A 15,155-nucleotide genomic window follows, 5' to 3' on the forward strand; every position below is an offset into this window, starting at 1 on the left:
TGCAATGAAGCTTTAAGGAGCAAAAACAAAGATGAAGCATTTTTGCACATAATCTTGTGAGTGAACAGTAGAATTCTATCACATGATACTGTTAATGCCAGAAATCAAAAACAAGAGAGACAGCTTTCAGAAATGAGGCCAGACACCTTTGTGGCGCATGTGTCTACCTGCTGACGTGAAATACTATGCACCCAAGTGTATGGTAAGTAAGTGAGTGCCTGGGGAAGAAGAAGCCCAAGTACCAGCACTGGAGCAGCTCTGCTGGGAAGGACCTGGGAGTCTTTGTGGGCGGCAGGTGGACCATAAGCTGGCACAGTGGTGCATTGGGAAGAGCACTGCCCGAGGTAGAGGGAGGTCATCCTGCCCCTTTAATTGGCCCTAGTGAGGCCACATCTGGAGCGCTGTGTCCAGTTCTGGGCTCCTCAGCACTAGGAAGATGAGGAGCTGGAGATGGTCCAGTGGAAACCACAAAGATGATTTGGGGTCTGGAGCATTTCTCTTATGAAGAGAAACTGAGGCAGCTGGGGATGTTTAGTCTGGACAAAAGAAGACTGAGAGGGGATCTCATCAATACAGACAAATATCTCAAAAGCAGGTACCTAGAGGATGGTCTCAGACTCTTGTTGGTGTCGCCTAGCGACAGGACAAGGAGCAATGACCATAAAGTAAAACACAAGAAGTTCCACTCCAACCTGAGGAAGAACTGCTTCATGGTGAGGGTGGCAGAGCACTGGAACAGGCTGCCCAGGGAGATTACAGAGTTTCCCTTTCGGGACACATTCCTGTTGTGAGATGCAAAGCTGTGTTTCGTGTCAGGTACAAACAGGCGACGTGTGTACTTGTGATTGCGGTATGTGTGGACGCTGACAATGGGATAGTTGCGAATTCTAATAATAACTGAGGAAAATAAAGCATGGAAAAAGGCCTTTGAACCTATCTTTTGTTTGCAATTAACCCTGGTTGATTTAGGAGCATTGGAATTAAGGTGTTTAAGATGTTGCTTTTTGCTTGCATTTAATCCATAAAAACCTCTGCAATATTAACCTTTTGAAGTATAATTTTAGAATATTACTTGTATCCTTGAAACTATAGCTTTAGAATATATATAAAGGAAATATGCTTATCTCACACCCTAATGAAGCAGAGAAAAACAGCTTGAGAAAGGAAGATGAACATCACCTCAAGGGTTGGAAGGGAAGCTAGACATCACTGTTACGAGATTTATACTCTCTGCAATTAAAAGGTGGACCCACATCTGGGGAGCTGGACTCCACCAGATGGGATTCGTCTTTCTTCTTTTGGAAACTGGACCGCCACCATCTGGGGATACTCCTTTGAGATACATCCTGATAAATTAAAATCACAGTAGTGTATAGAATTGTGATGTAATAATTTGGAATAAAAATTGCTGATGAGTAAAGGATTGGAAATAGAAACTGCTGAAAAAAAGCTGATGAGTACCCCTATAAATACTTGTAACCATCAATTATCGGTGTGCAGTTGGAGGGAAAACTTCCCCCACTGTACCCAGCGCTGTATTGCTCATACTTTCCAATATTAAATAATAAATTGATTGCTGCTTGAATATTGGCCTAGTCAAGCTTCTTATTCATAACACTGTCTAACTTGCTCCAGGTGACCCTGCCTTGGCAGGGGGTTGCACTGGATAATATCCAGAGCTCCCTTCCAACCATAACGATTCTGTTATTCTTAACCTGCTGGGTGAAAGAAACCGCTAGGACTAGTTTGCCTTCTGGGGGCAAATTTACATTTGCGTTTCTGTGTTATTTTCCAGGGCAGGACACTAATCCCCATCCCTGAGGGATCCCGTTCACGCGCAGCCCCTCCCCAGCGCGAGCTCGCGCCCGGCCGGAAGTGAGGGCAGGCGGGGAGGGGGCGGGGCCGCGCGGCTCCCCACGGGCCTCGGCCGCCGCCATTTTGTTGGCGCTGGGCGCTGCCGCCGGGGCGGGAAGGGCTGGGAATCGCCCGTCGGCTCCTCCCTCGTCGGGGCCGAGAGGCGGGGACTGAGTGCGGCCCGGCCAGGACGGCACGGAGCGGCGGGGCCCAACGCGGTGCAGCGATGTCGGCGTTCTCGGAAGCGGCGCTGGAGCGGAAGCTGTCGGAGCTGAGCAACTCGCAGCAGAGCGTGCAGACGCTGAGCCTGTGGCTCATCCACCACCGCAAGCACTCGGCGCTCATCGTCAGCGTGTGGGAGCGGGAGCTGCGCAAAGGTGAGCGGGGGGCCGGGCGGGGGGCGCCCCGGGGCGGCGGGGGGCGGGACTGGAGGCGGCGGCCCCGCTGCGGAGTGCGGGCACAGGGAGGGAGGTCCGGCGGGGCTGCGCGGCCTGCGGGGCCGGGGAGAGAGCGAGGGCAGGCCTGAGCGCCTGCGGAGAGAGAGAGCGGAACTCTTGGGCCAGCGTTAAACGTCGGGTCTACGTTTCTCCGGGACCGTGGGCTGCCAGGTGCTGCTTCTCCCTTTTTTTCCTTCCACCTCTCTCGCTCCTTTCTTTTCCTTCCCGTTTTCCCGTCACTCCATAAAGAGGTGTCTTTGAGGACGCTGCCCCTTGTGTATTATCTCCCGTTTTTTAAGGAGAAAGGAAAGTGGGGAACCGGAAGGAATCCGGCGAGCCAGGGTTTTAGGGCTTTTTGTTGTTAATTCCAGCTCTTTCAAGACGGAGCCTTTTTGCGTATTATTTGTCATCCTCTCTTGTGATGGTTAGCTGTAATACTATTTGAATTCCATGTCTACTCAGGTTTCCTTTCCAGAAACTGTTCCTGAAGGGCAGGTGGGGATGGGAGTACGCTGAGGGAAAAGCAGTGTAATGTATCCAGAGCGGATCTTGCTTCCTGGTTTTGCCAGATGGTTAATAAAAATGTTAACATAATAAAAACGTGAGTTTCTTTAGCTGTGATCAGCGTGCAGACTTAAATGCTAATGTGGCTTTCCATTTAACAGGAAAGAACTTGCAGCTATAGACTGTGGTTGAGGGAGTGAAAGGGAGAAATGGCATATGAGGGTTTATTTGACCTGACTGGATAATAGCTTAAGTTGGTTCATTTAAGAAAAAGAAAACTCACTTACTGGAACTCTGCTTCGATCTGCAAGATGATGCTGTTTTACAGTAGCTTCCTTTGGAGCCTCAATATTATGTGGATCTTCAATGGGAAAAATAATAAGTCTCAATCTTTTAGACTAAGCAGAAAAACAGTACTAAGCCATTTCAGGATTTATGAAAGAGGAAGGAAACACTGAGTTTCGTGTAATATGGCTACTGTGGTTTTATTAAAATATCTTTTTCTGGGATTTGTTATCTTTTGAACTTTGAGGCATGAGTTAAATTCTTATTTGTATTGACTGAAGGAAGACCGACTTGGTGGCATTATTCCATCTTAGGACATAAACACATTTTCATTGTGTTAGTTGCAGGCTTGCTTTTTTTTGTTCCAGGAGCAAATGAATGGATCTCCCACCTGTGTCTGAAACATTTCACATTTCTGGGCCTTCTAATCAAGTAGCATGAATGTTTAGGGTTTTGAATGATACCAGGAAGGTATCTTAAACTAAATTAAAGAGACACAGCGTTTTGGTTGCTCATCTTCATTATCATGCACAATATTAGTTCATAGTAATCTGTGATATTAATAGGCAGTCCTTAACTTTAACTTTCCTCTTGTGCTGGTTGACTAACTGGAGAAATGAAATCTTTGAAACCCAAGCATTGAGAAGCAAGGATAACAACCTTCTTTTGAGCTTTAGATGAGAATAACTGCCATGATTGGGTTTGTTTTGTTTATTGAAGTTGTTGTCCTGCTTTTGCTGCTTCAGAGTAAGATTGTGGTGTGACCTCTCTTCAGATGCCAACCTTCAAGGGTCTGTGGAAGGCAAATGTGAAACTCTGCCTGTGCTTTCAGGGTCCTGACCCTTCTAGGCTTTTAGGCCTCTGTGAAGTGTTTCATTTTGGAAGATAGGAAGCTTCATTTAAAGCTGCCATAGTTAATATGCACAGGATGTATTTTAGTTTCCTATTTCTTATAATATATGAGCTTCATAAATGCTAGTTTGCATTTACCTGATACTAACTTCTGGCTAATTGCTGCACAGATTTGTAAGATAGTGTCTAATCCCCAGAGGTGGAAGTAGTCATCTCAGCAGACAGCATGGGAAGGATGAGAGGAAAACAACTCTCCTGTGGTGAAGCAAGTGCATAAAACACCATAAAGTAGGATATTGGCAATGAGGCCATAACTAGAGTAAGTTTAAGGCTCCTGACTTACCTGTTATTCAAACCATAGAAACAGGATTTCTCTTCTACCTGAGAGGAAAATTACCTCCATTTGGGGAATATGGATATGAAAGTTATTGACGTTGTCAGCTGTTATTGCTAGCCACTAGTGTCCTGGAACCTTGAACCTTGCATTTCTAGATTTTGTTTCCTTTCATTGTATCCCTTTTTTATTGTCACCCCCCCTCTCCAGACCTTCCTTCCAGCCTACTGCTTTTCAGGAACATTGTATAACTAGGTTGGGTTGACCACAGTACAATGACATTATGTTTTTTTCTGGATGCTTTCAGTTTTGGTAAAATATCATTTGCATCAGATGAGATTTCATGAGCCTTTCTGAACATGTCTCTAGCTATTGATCAAGGCAAGTCCTAAGATCAGAGCTCTTTCTTTCCTAAATGTTTGGTTCTGATTCTTTTATATTTAAAGTAATCTTTTTCTTTATGCCACATTGGACTGGAGGTGAAAAGTTAGCTTTTCAAATCTGCATATAATTTAGACAGCATAAAATTTTAGTGTCTTTCTGTTTACTTGGATTAATTGGCAGTGGTCAGGTCCCATATTCTGGCATCCCTATGGATCATCAGTATGCCTTCATGTACAGGTTTTCTTGAAAAGCGTGTTCTGAGGGAAATGATCCTGCTTCAGCTAGATTTCAGAGGTATGCAATGTAGTTCTCAAAGTTAAATAGTTAATTACTTGGGAGTCATAAGTTTATTCAGTATTTAAGTAGTACTAATTAATTAACTTGTGATTACCTCAGTCATTTTAAAGAGGCAACTGGTGGGCCCATTTAACCCTGTGTAGTTTTGTGTATCCATAAAGGGAATGACTTACAGGGTTTCTTTTTAAACTGAGTAGTGGCATAACATACACATTTGTTGTGTAAGCCTGCAGTCATTGAAGGGCTGCTGGGAAACCCCTTAGGAAGAAACACCTTTGAATAGGCTCTTCTGAGATGCAGTCTCTTGAGAATTATTTTTTGTTGTTTGCAAGTCAGGTTTGTTCCCTTGCATGCATCTCTTGCTCCCTGGTTTCAGGAGGCTCTGCAACTGTAGAGGTTTGCTACGTGTTAGTTCATTTTTTGAAATGAAAAATGTCAGGTCTGTAATTCAAAGTATCTGCCCTCAAGGGTGAACAGTAACTGCCTGTTCAGTCGGCTCAATGTGCAGTTTGCTGTACTTGGTTAAAAGGTGTTCTTTTTCAAAGGAGAAAACCCCAAATTGCTAAGGGTTTGTAATGTGGGACTTGTTATTTTGAGTTCCAATTAGTTGTCCATATGAATCTTTTCCTGTCATCTCATTTTCTTTTACCTTTTCCAGGTTCAGTTCTGTCACTTGTTAAGTATTTATTTCATAGTGATATTTTAGTAAGCACAGAATATTCTGAGTTGGAAGGGACCCACAGGGATCTTCATGTCCGAGTCTTGGTTCTTCACAGGACACTGTTGCATTGTATCTTTAAACCTAATTTCAGATTCAAGTATCTGCTTCTTTAGGGCCCACACGGCATCTCAGTGATAAGACAGCAACAGAAATTGATGGTGATCATCCCTCATCCTCCTTGATCGCTTGACCTCTTGTTTAGGCTGTCATCTGTCACCCCACCCGTGTCACACTGATCACTCTCTTCCCTGCACAGCTCATCTAGGTCAGTGGAGCCGTTGTGTAGAGCCTTAGGAGAGCCGCAGTTGTGTAGGTGCGTCTGGGCTGCTGCAGGGAGATGTATTTGTAGTGCTTCACTCTGCCAGCTTACCTGCTGTGCCAGTTTATTATGTTTTTTCTTTGTTTGTTTTTTCCTGGTGTTGAAGTCTTTCAGTGGTATAAGAAGCTACATCTTTTTTGCTTATTTATGGTTTGTCTACAGCTTCTGCCACTGGACTTGTGCTGCTGCTTGGGTCCTCATCCAGTATAGCTGTTGCACTGATGAAATATGTTTTTCTGAAGCTACTGGCTGTTGTGGCAACTGCTGAAATTTGGAAGATAGAGGATTTTAGTAAGTAAATTGAGAAGGCCTAGCACACTTAAAGCAGATTTGAAAGTTGTACTACATCTGAGCTACTCTAATACTTAGCTGTTTTGGAGCACAATTACAGCCAAAAGTGGCTGTGATATATTGCCTTGGAGATGGGAAGTGGATCACAGGAAACAAGTTCCTGCTTTAAAGCAATTATTTTCTATACCATGTGGTGTAGTTTTTTCTACCAGGAGAAGGAATCTTTCTTTTCTGGTGATTGTAAGATTATTTTACTTAGTGGTGGTATAGTGCCATTGTCCAATGTGAGAGAATAAATAACTTTAGTTTCTTTTATTTAAAAGAAGCAAAACTATGGCTTTTGGATTTCACTGGTTATGCCCACATCAATCTTCTCATCCACACCAAAAGGTTTGGAGAGCAACAAACAGGCAAAACTTCAGGTGGATGGGCAATGTTAAGTCTAGTTAGGGAAACTTATTTGCTGTGTACATGATTTACAGAATGGTCTGCAGTTAGGAGCAGAGGAGTGGCAATGTAAGAACCTTTTATTTCAAACAATTATATTTGGGTTGTGTGGTGTCAAACCTACATGTCTTTTACCATTCTGGTTCTGAATACTTAAGTGTAAGGTCTTTTTACTATCCTGAAGCTGTTGTTGCAGTTGATTCATATCCATCTTGGCATTTTACCAGCCAGGTAAGGCAATGAAAGGAGTTGGTTTGTTTCATATGTTCAGGTAGTTCAGGATGCACTGAGTGCAGTGGGAAGCTTCTGCAGTGTAATTATGTTGGAATGGTTTCCTTGGTCTGTGACCAGCTTTCTGGCATTCCTGTGGTAATTTGATGCTAGTGGCCTTAATCCCAGCCGTGGCTGTGTGTTGTGTTCCCTTTGTCACTAGTCTCCAAACCCAGTCAAAATACTTGGACCCTCAAACCTTGAACACATTCAATGGGCAATCCCATTTCCCTCTTTGAAGAGAAAACATGGCAATTATCAAATTTTGGTAAAATTCACCAGGTGACTGCACAAGGTGGAATGCTTAGTTTAACCCTTTCTTAGTAGAAGGCTAATGAGTTTTAAGGTTAAGGGCTTGTTGTACAACGTGCCTTTGATGGATTATGTTGTCTTTAAACTGTCTTTTCTAGTGGCAGCCTCTCAAGTGGCTTTTTAGAGTCATATTACCAAAGATGCTCTGCTTAATCAGCTTGCATAAAAACCCAGGTTAGCTCTCCACAGTGTGAAGGGTCGGTGAGCTTACACTCAAGTTTCAGTGCTGCTTGACTTAACAATGTTTGGTCTTGTAATAAAAAGCTTAAAAGCTTGTCAGGTATTTACAGAGATGTCATGAGTCCCTCTTGCAAAGGTGTGAAGCATGCTGTGAGAAAGTGTCCAAGAGATTTTGGGAGGAGTAGTGGCACTCATAAACTCTTGTGCATGTGTATAGACTAAAGTAATTCAAAAGCAATTTAGCTAAATCTTTATTTGAATCCATACTAGAGAACTTAAGTATGCTAATGAAATGTTTCGGGCTGATAACTTTTGTGAGATTTTAACATTTTTAACAATAACATGCTTATTGTTTCAAACCCTTTTGTTAGGTGGTATTTTCCTTCAAGGTCAGTTGACACAGCAGAGCTGGCCTGCAGAAAGCCGCAGCCTGATGTAACATTTTCAGATGCTCAGTCAGTCTATATGTTTTGTAGTGGGATATAAGTGAAATCTCTTATGCTTGTGTGCTTTTCTGCTTTTCTGTAGTTTCTTCTAGTATATCTGCAACAGCAAATATGTCTTGGCTCTAGGTGTAAAATAGCATGAAACTAATGGGCATGTTTCTAGCTATCTTCATGGGAGCTCAATTTCAAATGCAGGAGGTAAATGTGGAGAAGACAGGTGATTGTGCTGACTTTGATTGCCAGGGCTAACCTCAGTGAAAATGACTGATTTATTGCCTTTCAGGGTAAAATGCTTGTTACTTGCACTCAAGTGGTGGCTTGTCAGTGTCAGGAGTTCTCTAAGTCTTATGGTTTAAAGCAGATAATGTCAGGCATCAATTCTGAGCTGCTAGAGAACCAGGCATACCGAATGGGCTAACAAAAATGCATTGCTGAAAGAATGGATTGCCAAAAACTAAGGCTTGATGATGTTGTCTCCACTGCAGATATCTCAGTATGCTAATTGTTGGTGAAACATCATTATTTTCTGAAGAATATTCATTGGCATTTAAACATGTCAGATGCATTTTTGGTACAGACATAGTTTCATTTGCAAGGTGCCAATCCCATGTAGTCTCATTGAAGATGCCTTAAGAATAATACTCATAATATGGCTCTTACATCAACCAGCACTGTTGACACATTAAAAAACATCAGAATCCAGTGCTTCAGGGAGCTACTTTGGTGGCTAAATGGTGAGTTTGGCTGCAGCAAGCAGAGGAGTACTGTGAACACTGCACAGAGCTTCTGAAAAGATGACTCAATCCAACACGATGATTTCTTGGCAGTTTTGTGTTTGCAGAGGGTACTGTTGGTACTGAGGTGGCTACTTGTAACACTGTACGTTCTGGCAGTTGTGCCTTTCAGATCCTTCTTTAACCTAAGTTCTTACAGGTTTTCTCTCTTCATTTTCTTCTGGCAGTAAGAAGCTTTTGCTGTTAGCCTTGCCATGTGTTGAGGACCTTCAAAAATTGTCTGTTTGATCCATTTTGATGTTCTGAGGTTTATCAATGCCCCACGCTGGAAAATGAGTTTCACTGCTACTGAAGAGAGATGTTCTAACATAGTTCTTTCTCCAAAACAGATCTGTTTGATCCTGAATTTAATTTGTGTTTCAGACATCACCAGTCAATTTATAGTAATGCTAGCGATAGAATGTTTTCGGTTCAGGTTGCCAGAGTTTACCTTCAGTCCCATGTGTAAGGCAGAGTGCCAGTAGACCAGAATGTAAGTCTTGAAAATTTGTGAAGGGAGAGGGAGCACTTCTCAATACTATGCATAATTTTTACCTTTGGAATTTTGTGCAGCACATTCTTACAGCAAGAAGAATTAAATTTTACTTCACCATTTTCCTTGTGAATAATAAGGGTAGAATAGTGACATTTTCAACCAAAGGCGCAGATAGCTTAATAGTGGGTCTAGGGGTTTTGTTCATTCTGCACAGCTTTGTTTATGTTGAACTGTAGTAGGAAGCTGAAAAGGTAATAATTGGGGGAATAAGCCTGAAAATTATTTTCTGTGGTTTAGGATGCTTTTACCAAATATAATACATCAATCTTTTACTGCAGTGAATAGATAAGTGTCCAGGCTTTGTGAGAGTCAGCATTACCTGACTTCATGTCACTGGGTATCCATCTGGTGTCTTTGCCAGCCCAGTTGATTTGACTGTTTTTTGGAAAGAAGGAAGTTAGGGTATCTCACAAATGAGTTGCATCACTGAGGATTTAAAAATGATGGGGTTTTTTTCTGGTGAAATGAATGGATAAGGACCTACCCTGCATGAAGTTCCAGAGGATATAGGATGTTGTGCTTCATTAGATTTTGAATCCTAATTCTGGACTTATTTAAGAACTGAGAGAAGGAAGCAAGGCCATCTTTGATAAACTTTAGTTACTTTTTTATTATGCCTGTGAGAAAACGTGTGTTTTCTGATATTCTCTCTCTGAGTAATTCAAAACTTGCTAGGTGTCAGAGCTCTTATGCGAAACATAAGAGATGTGTTGTTTTATCATCAGTCAGGTTTTAATGTAGAAATTGAGCAGCGCAACTTTATAGAACCTACATTATAGATTAGCCAGATTTTGACAGAAATAGATTAATTTCCTGTCTGCTTGAATGTGGTGACTTCACTGTTTGGAGCAGACTCTATTGAGTCCACCTTGTGTCTAGCACTTCCAAGCTTTTTTTTTTTTTTTGTTTCCTACTCTTCAGTTTGTCTTGACTGTAAGCAAAGTGCATTTTTACATTTAACAGATGTTTTTTTACCCAGTCAATCCAAAACTCCCAACTTGTTAGATATATCTGTTCAGAGACTGGAAAGAATTCTGTACTTCAAGGAGCAGTTCTTCAGAGGAGTCTTTTTGTAGTGCAAAATTTATTCTCGAAAGCATTTCCCTAGAGTGAAAGCATATTAACATTGAATGTTCTCTTTATAAGTGAGGGTGGTGTTCTGCATTTTTGAGAGGACAGTCTAGAAAGTAACAAAATCAAATCATATTTTCTTGCATAAATTTTAAGAAATCCTGGATTGTCGTTACCACGCTGCTGCTTTCCTTGACAGAGTAGAAAAAACTTGTCTTTCAAGAGAAACCTCTTTTTAAAATCAGAGTGTACATATTGAGATTATGTGGTGGTAATGGTATTCTGGTGTTAACCAAAAGTAGAAATGTTACAGTAAGAGTTTCAGCTCCAATAAACTTGAAGAATAATGAAAATTAGATGAAGTATAAATAAAAATACCCAGGTAGGAGCACTTAGAAAACGTGGAATAGATTTTGAGAAGCAGCTTGTAAATTGGAAGCTTGTAGTCTAGTGCACATTAAGAGAGGTGGGTTAAGATGTTTAAGGTGCTGAGAGAAGAGATACACCACAGGAGCTTCAAGGTGGTTTTTGAAAACACTTTTGTGCTATTACAGCTGCTGGCACATGAGTGTTTTAACAATTCAGAGGTGGGGAAGGGGAGTATCAGAGTGATACAGGGACATGGACGAGGGAATTGACTGTTCAGTTTGCTTAAATGTGAGAATGAGGAGTGGTTGTGTAAGACTGAGTGAAATTCAGACTGAAAGGGAAGAGGTTCTTCACATGAATGACTGTGGATCTGTGAAGTGCCTCATCAGAAGATTTCATGAGTGTAAGAAATTTAAGCAGGGTTAGAAGAAAGCTGAAGTACTTGGAAGAAATCCATGAAGGCTGCCAAACAAGAATCATTAACGGCTCAGGAAAACACCTGAAAATAGTTTGGGGATGAAGAACTTCAGAATATCTTGGGATTTTTTTCTGTTTTTTGAGATGGCACTAAATGGAGATTGTGTGATACTATGAAGGAAGAGGAACTTGAACAAAGAGAGCAGAAAGGAGAGAAAACCCAATGAGTGACTAAAGTCTTTCACATGAAAATACTGACAATATGAAATGGTGTAAGCAGTAATGAAAATGGGAAAAAAACATCTGATTTCAGGATGTGGTGGAGTGGGTGTTTGTATTCAATATAAGCCTGGATATGTAGGTATTAGTTGAAGGAAATAAAATTTCTAATTATTTTTAATTTTTCTTTTTATTAGCAAAACCGAATAGGAAGCTGACATTCCTGTACTTGGCCAATGATGTCATACAGAACAGCAAAAGGAAAGGACCAGAATTTACAAAAGACTTTGCTCCTGTAATAGTGGAGGCTTTTAAGCATGTTTCAAGGTACAGTAAACTTGTATGTGCCGTGTCCTTCACACTGCATTTGAGAAGTGGTCAGTCGATGTCTTCTGGCCCATCTAGTCTTCATGTGCTATTCCTGTACTTGAAATCCTAGTTTCATTTATTCAGCGTTCTTGTGATCTTAGATAGTCTTACTACAGCTTGATGAAGTTTGATAGTAAATTCATCAGCATTCAGTTCCTTTTTGCCTTGGAGACAGCCTTTCAAGAAGGAAGAAACTGAAACTTGCGTACTGTCTGTGTTTATGTGCTACAACAGTTTGGCATTTCATTACTGGTTGTTGCATGATTTGCTCTTTCCCCAGCAGCCTGTAACGTCATTGCTAGAGTCCTGATGCAGGATTATCTTCACAATGATACACAGCTGTTGAAGCAACATAAACCTGTTTGTAGTGTTTGCAGATTTATGGGTTAAAAAACCAAGAGTTTGATATAGGCCCTTTTGTTTTTCAGGTGCTTGCTAGAGCACATTAAACTGGTCTTTGCTTTCTTTAAAATGGGAATTTGTTATTTTCTGAGGTTATTTGACTTTTGATGGTTGGATTTGCTAAAATCTGTGAAGGTCTTTCTATGGAAAAAAAATCATAAAGCGGTGCTATACTTCTAACTAGTGCTGATATTTGCTTTTTTCCTTCTAACAGTGAGTCTGATGAGAGTTGTAAGAAACACCTTGGCCGAGTGCTGTCTATCTGGGAAGAAAGGTCTGTTTATGAAAATGATGTATTAGAACAACTTAGGCAAGCTTTGTGTAAGTATTTTGTGAGTGTATGAAGGTTCTGTCTCCTGTTTCAAATAGTACTTCTTTGACTGCTGTGTTTGTTTTCATTTAGATGGAGACAGAAAGGTGAGGAAGCGCACATATGAGCAGATCAAAGTTGATGAAAATAACTGCTCACCTCGAAGTTCTCCCACTGATCCTCCTCAGGTAACAGCATGTGTATTAAATTCTCTACTTCCATATGGTTTTATATAGAATTTTTTGTTTTCTATTTTTTTTGAATGGTCTCTTTTTCAGTGAGGAACTGTTTCTGGGCAAGGGTGTCTACACCTCAGACTTTTAATAGTTTTTTAGCGGGGCATGCTGTAACTTTGTGTTTGACAGTAACCTCAGATGTATGAGCTCTATGTCCAGCTTTGTTCATGTCAGTATTTCAGCAGTTTGTACAATGTATTGAGTTCTCATTCAGTTTTTAGGGTAGTAGTAACACATGTATTAGAGTGTAAGATTGTTACGATTTATCAATAAAATATTTCCCAAAGTTTTGCTCACAATGGCTGTGAGAAATTCTTGTTTTACCTTGCACTGTTACAGCTCCTCTAATTCTTGTGGGGTTTTGTTGCAGTATTGCCCAATCTTGAAAGGATTTTTGTTATAGCAAAGAACGACTGTGCTCAAGTCATCACAATTTAGTATGTTTCTCTGTAGCAGATAGCTGGGCTTCTGTGAGCATCAGCCCTACTTCCAGAAGAAGTGCACTGATACAGTCTTTTGCAGTAGTGAAGCAAAGCAACAAGAAAAGTACTTTTTAAAAATGTGTAATAAAATGAAAGGTACTGTAAAATAATCACTACTGTCAAGAAGAAAAGGTTTATAAGTATTCCTGTACAAAGAATTTAAATGAAAAAGCTCTTGTAGAAAGGTGACCTTTAAAACTAGCAATGATGTGCTGAGACTAAAGGTTTTGTTTTGTTTGACTCTAAAAGTGATACTGTAAATGCTGCTAAAATTATCATCAAATCAAGAAGCTTGTTGTAAATACTTCTGTTTTGTTGTAGGATCTGTTTATTTAAACTAGTTCTCAATCTTGCATGCTTTTTTCAGACCACAGATCTCATTAGAGCATTACAAGAACTAGAAAATGCTGCCTCTGGGGATGCAGCAGTTCACCAGAGAATAGCTTCCTTGCCTATAGAGGTCCAGGATGTGTCCTTGTTAGACAGAATAACAGGTGAGGGTTGGGAGCCTGGTAACCAAAATGCTCTTCTAAGAACGTAATGGTGCATAATGGAATCACACTTTACCTGTTTTTCTCTGCTTGCTTTTTAGATAAGGAATCTGGAGAGCAACTTTCCAAAATGGTAGATGATGCATGTATGTTGCTGGCGGATTACAATGGCAGGTTGGCAGCTGAAATAGATGATAGAAAACAGCTAACTCGAATGTTATCAGACTTTCTCCGATGTCAAAAAGAGTTCCTTGCAGAGAAAGAACATAAGCTGGAAGTGCGTAATATTTTGTTTTAGTCTCTTCTTCACTAAAGCTTGTTCTTGCAAATGTTTCTAGTTAGCCTGAACAACTTTTCTCTCCAAAGACAAATATTTTTTTGCCACTGTTATGTCTTCGCTTCCAGCACATTAGTAACACAGTGTTTGATTCTAGTGTTCTAAGCCTACTAAACCAGCTCTTTCTGCTTTTCAGTCTTGGTTATACCTACAAACTTAGTAGTGTAGATGGAAAGTCTTATCCCTGCTGTTACAAACTTAATTCTTCATAGTGTCATTTTCTTTCCATGCTCTTTTCATTCGTTGTTGTAAGTCTTAGTTATGTATTTGCTAAAGGATAAGAATTTAATTCCAGGTTTCAGCATAAGTTTTTAACCTGCCTCAAGCATCCATTAAACCCAGGGAAATGTACTTACAGTTTCTACAGCCTCTAACACAGCTGGTTATCAGCTCTAGCACCAGCACAACCAGGCAGATCATAATAAAAGAGTGATGCAGGGTGAGCAGCTCATTATTAGCAAATGATCCCATAAGTTACTCCTTTCTTTGCTATTACCAATCACCTGCTTTTCTCTCCTACCATGTACTACTGTAAAGCCTCCCGTGGAACATTCCACATATTTAGAATATGTCCATAATTTCATATCAGTGGCTTCCCAGTGCTAACCTTGGGTATTACAATAATAGAATTGAAGCTGCATCATTTTGCAAGGGAAGATGTCTGAACAATCATGATGCCCTGTAACTGCAGCATATGCATAAATGGTCCCAGCATTAATTTATCTTCAGGTTTCATCATATATGCCTGTCAAGAGCGTTTTCTTTCCCTAGTGGTTTCTTTACCTTTAGCTTCATAACTTTGATTCAGATTTTGTTGTGCTTTTTTTTTGGAAAATGCTGTTTGTAATGTATTTGAAGTCATCATTCAGATCAGTTGTGTCATTCCTAGCCTACTCTTACTTCCTGACTTCCTTTCCTCTATGCCTCACAGAAAATCAATTGATGAAGGTTCTTCCTATCAACCTTACTGTGTTTATCCTGTGGGAAGTATATCAACCAGCTTCATGTAAGATAGATGGCATGCACAGTAGTGCTGATCTCAGTAGCAACTGATCCAACTGCATAATGGAACCTGGAAGATTAAAGAACAGGAAGCCTTAAGCTTTTCATCATATGCCCTACCTTCCCTCTGCCTGTGTAATGGGTTTGAAGGACAAGTTCCCATAATTTCATTGAAGGACTGGTTGTCT

General features: G+C 40.7%; 1 protein-coding gene across 1 annotated transcript in view; it reads left to right on the forward strand.

Moving 5' to 3' along the window:
* The first annotated feature begins 1,913 nt into the window (after window positions 1–1,913).
* Window positions 1,914–15,155, forward strand: part of RPRD1A (regulation of nuclear pre-mRNA domain containing 1A) — a 43,991-nt gene continuing 30,749 nt past the window's right edge. The window contains exons 1-6 of the mRNA XM_064705594.1: window positions 1,914–2,231; window positions 11,536–11,665; window positions 12,324–12,430; window positions 12,513–12,607; window positions 13,505–13,631; window positions 13,730–13,905. Of these exons, the coding sequence (XP_064561664.1) occupies window positions 2,081–2,231; window positions 11,536–11,665; window positions 12,324–12,430; window positions 12,513–12,607; window positions 13,505–13,631; window positions 13,730–13,905 (786 nt within the window). The 5' untranslated portion in view covers window positions 1,914–2,080. The remainder of the gene's footprint in view (window positions 2,232–11,535; window positions 11,666–12,323; window positions 12,431–12,512; window positions 12,608–13,504; window positions 13,632–13,729; window positions 13,906–15,155) is intronic.

The sequence above is a fragment of the Zonotrichia leucophrys genome, chromosome 2 (genome assembly GCF_028769735.1).
Source record: "Zonotrichia leucophrys gambelii isolate GWCS_2022_RI chromosome 2, RI_Zleu_2.0, whole genome shotgun sequence".
NCBI lineage: Eukaryota > Metazoa > Chordata > Aves > Passeriformes > Passerellidae > Zonotrichia > Zonotrichia leucophrys.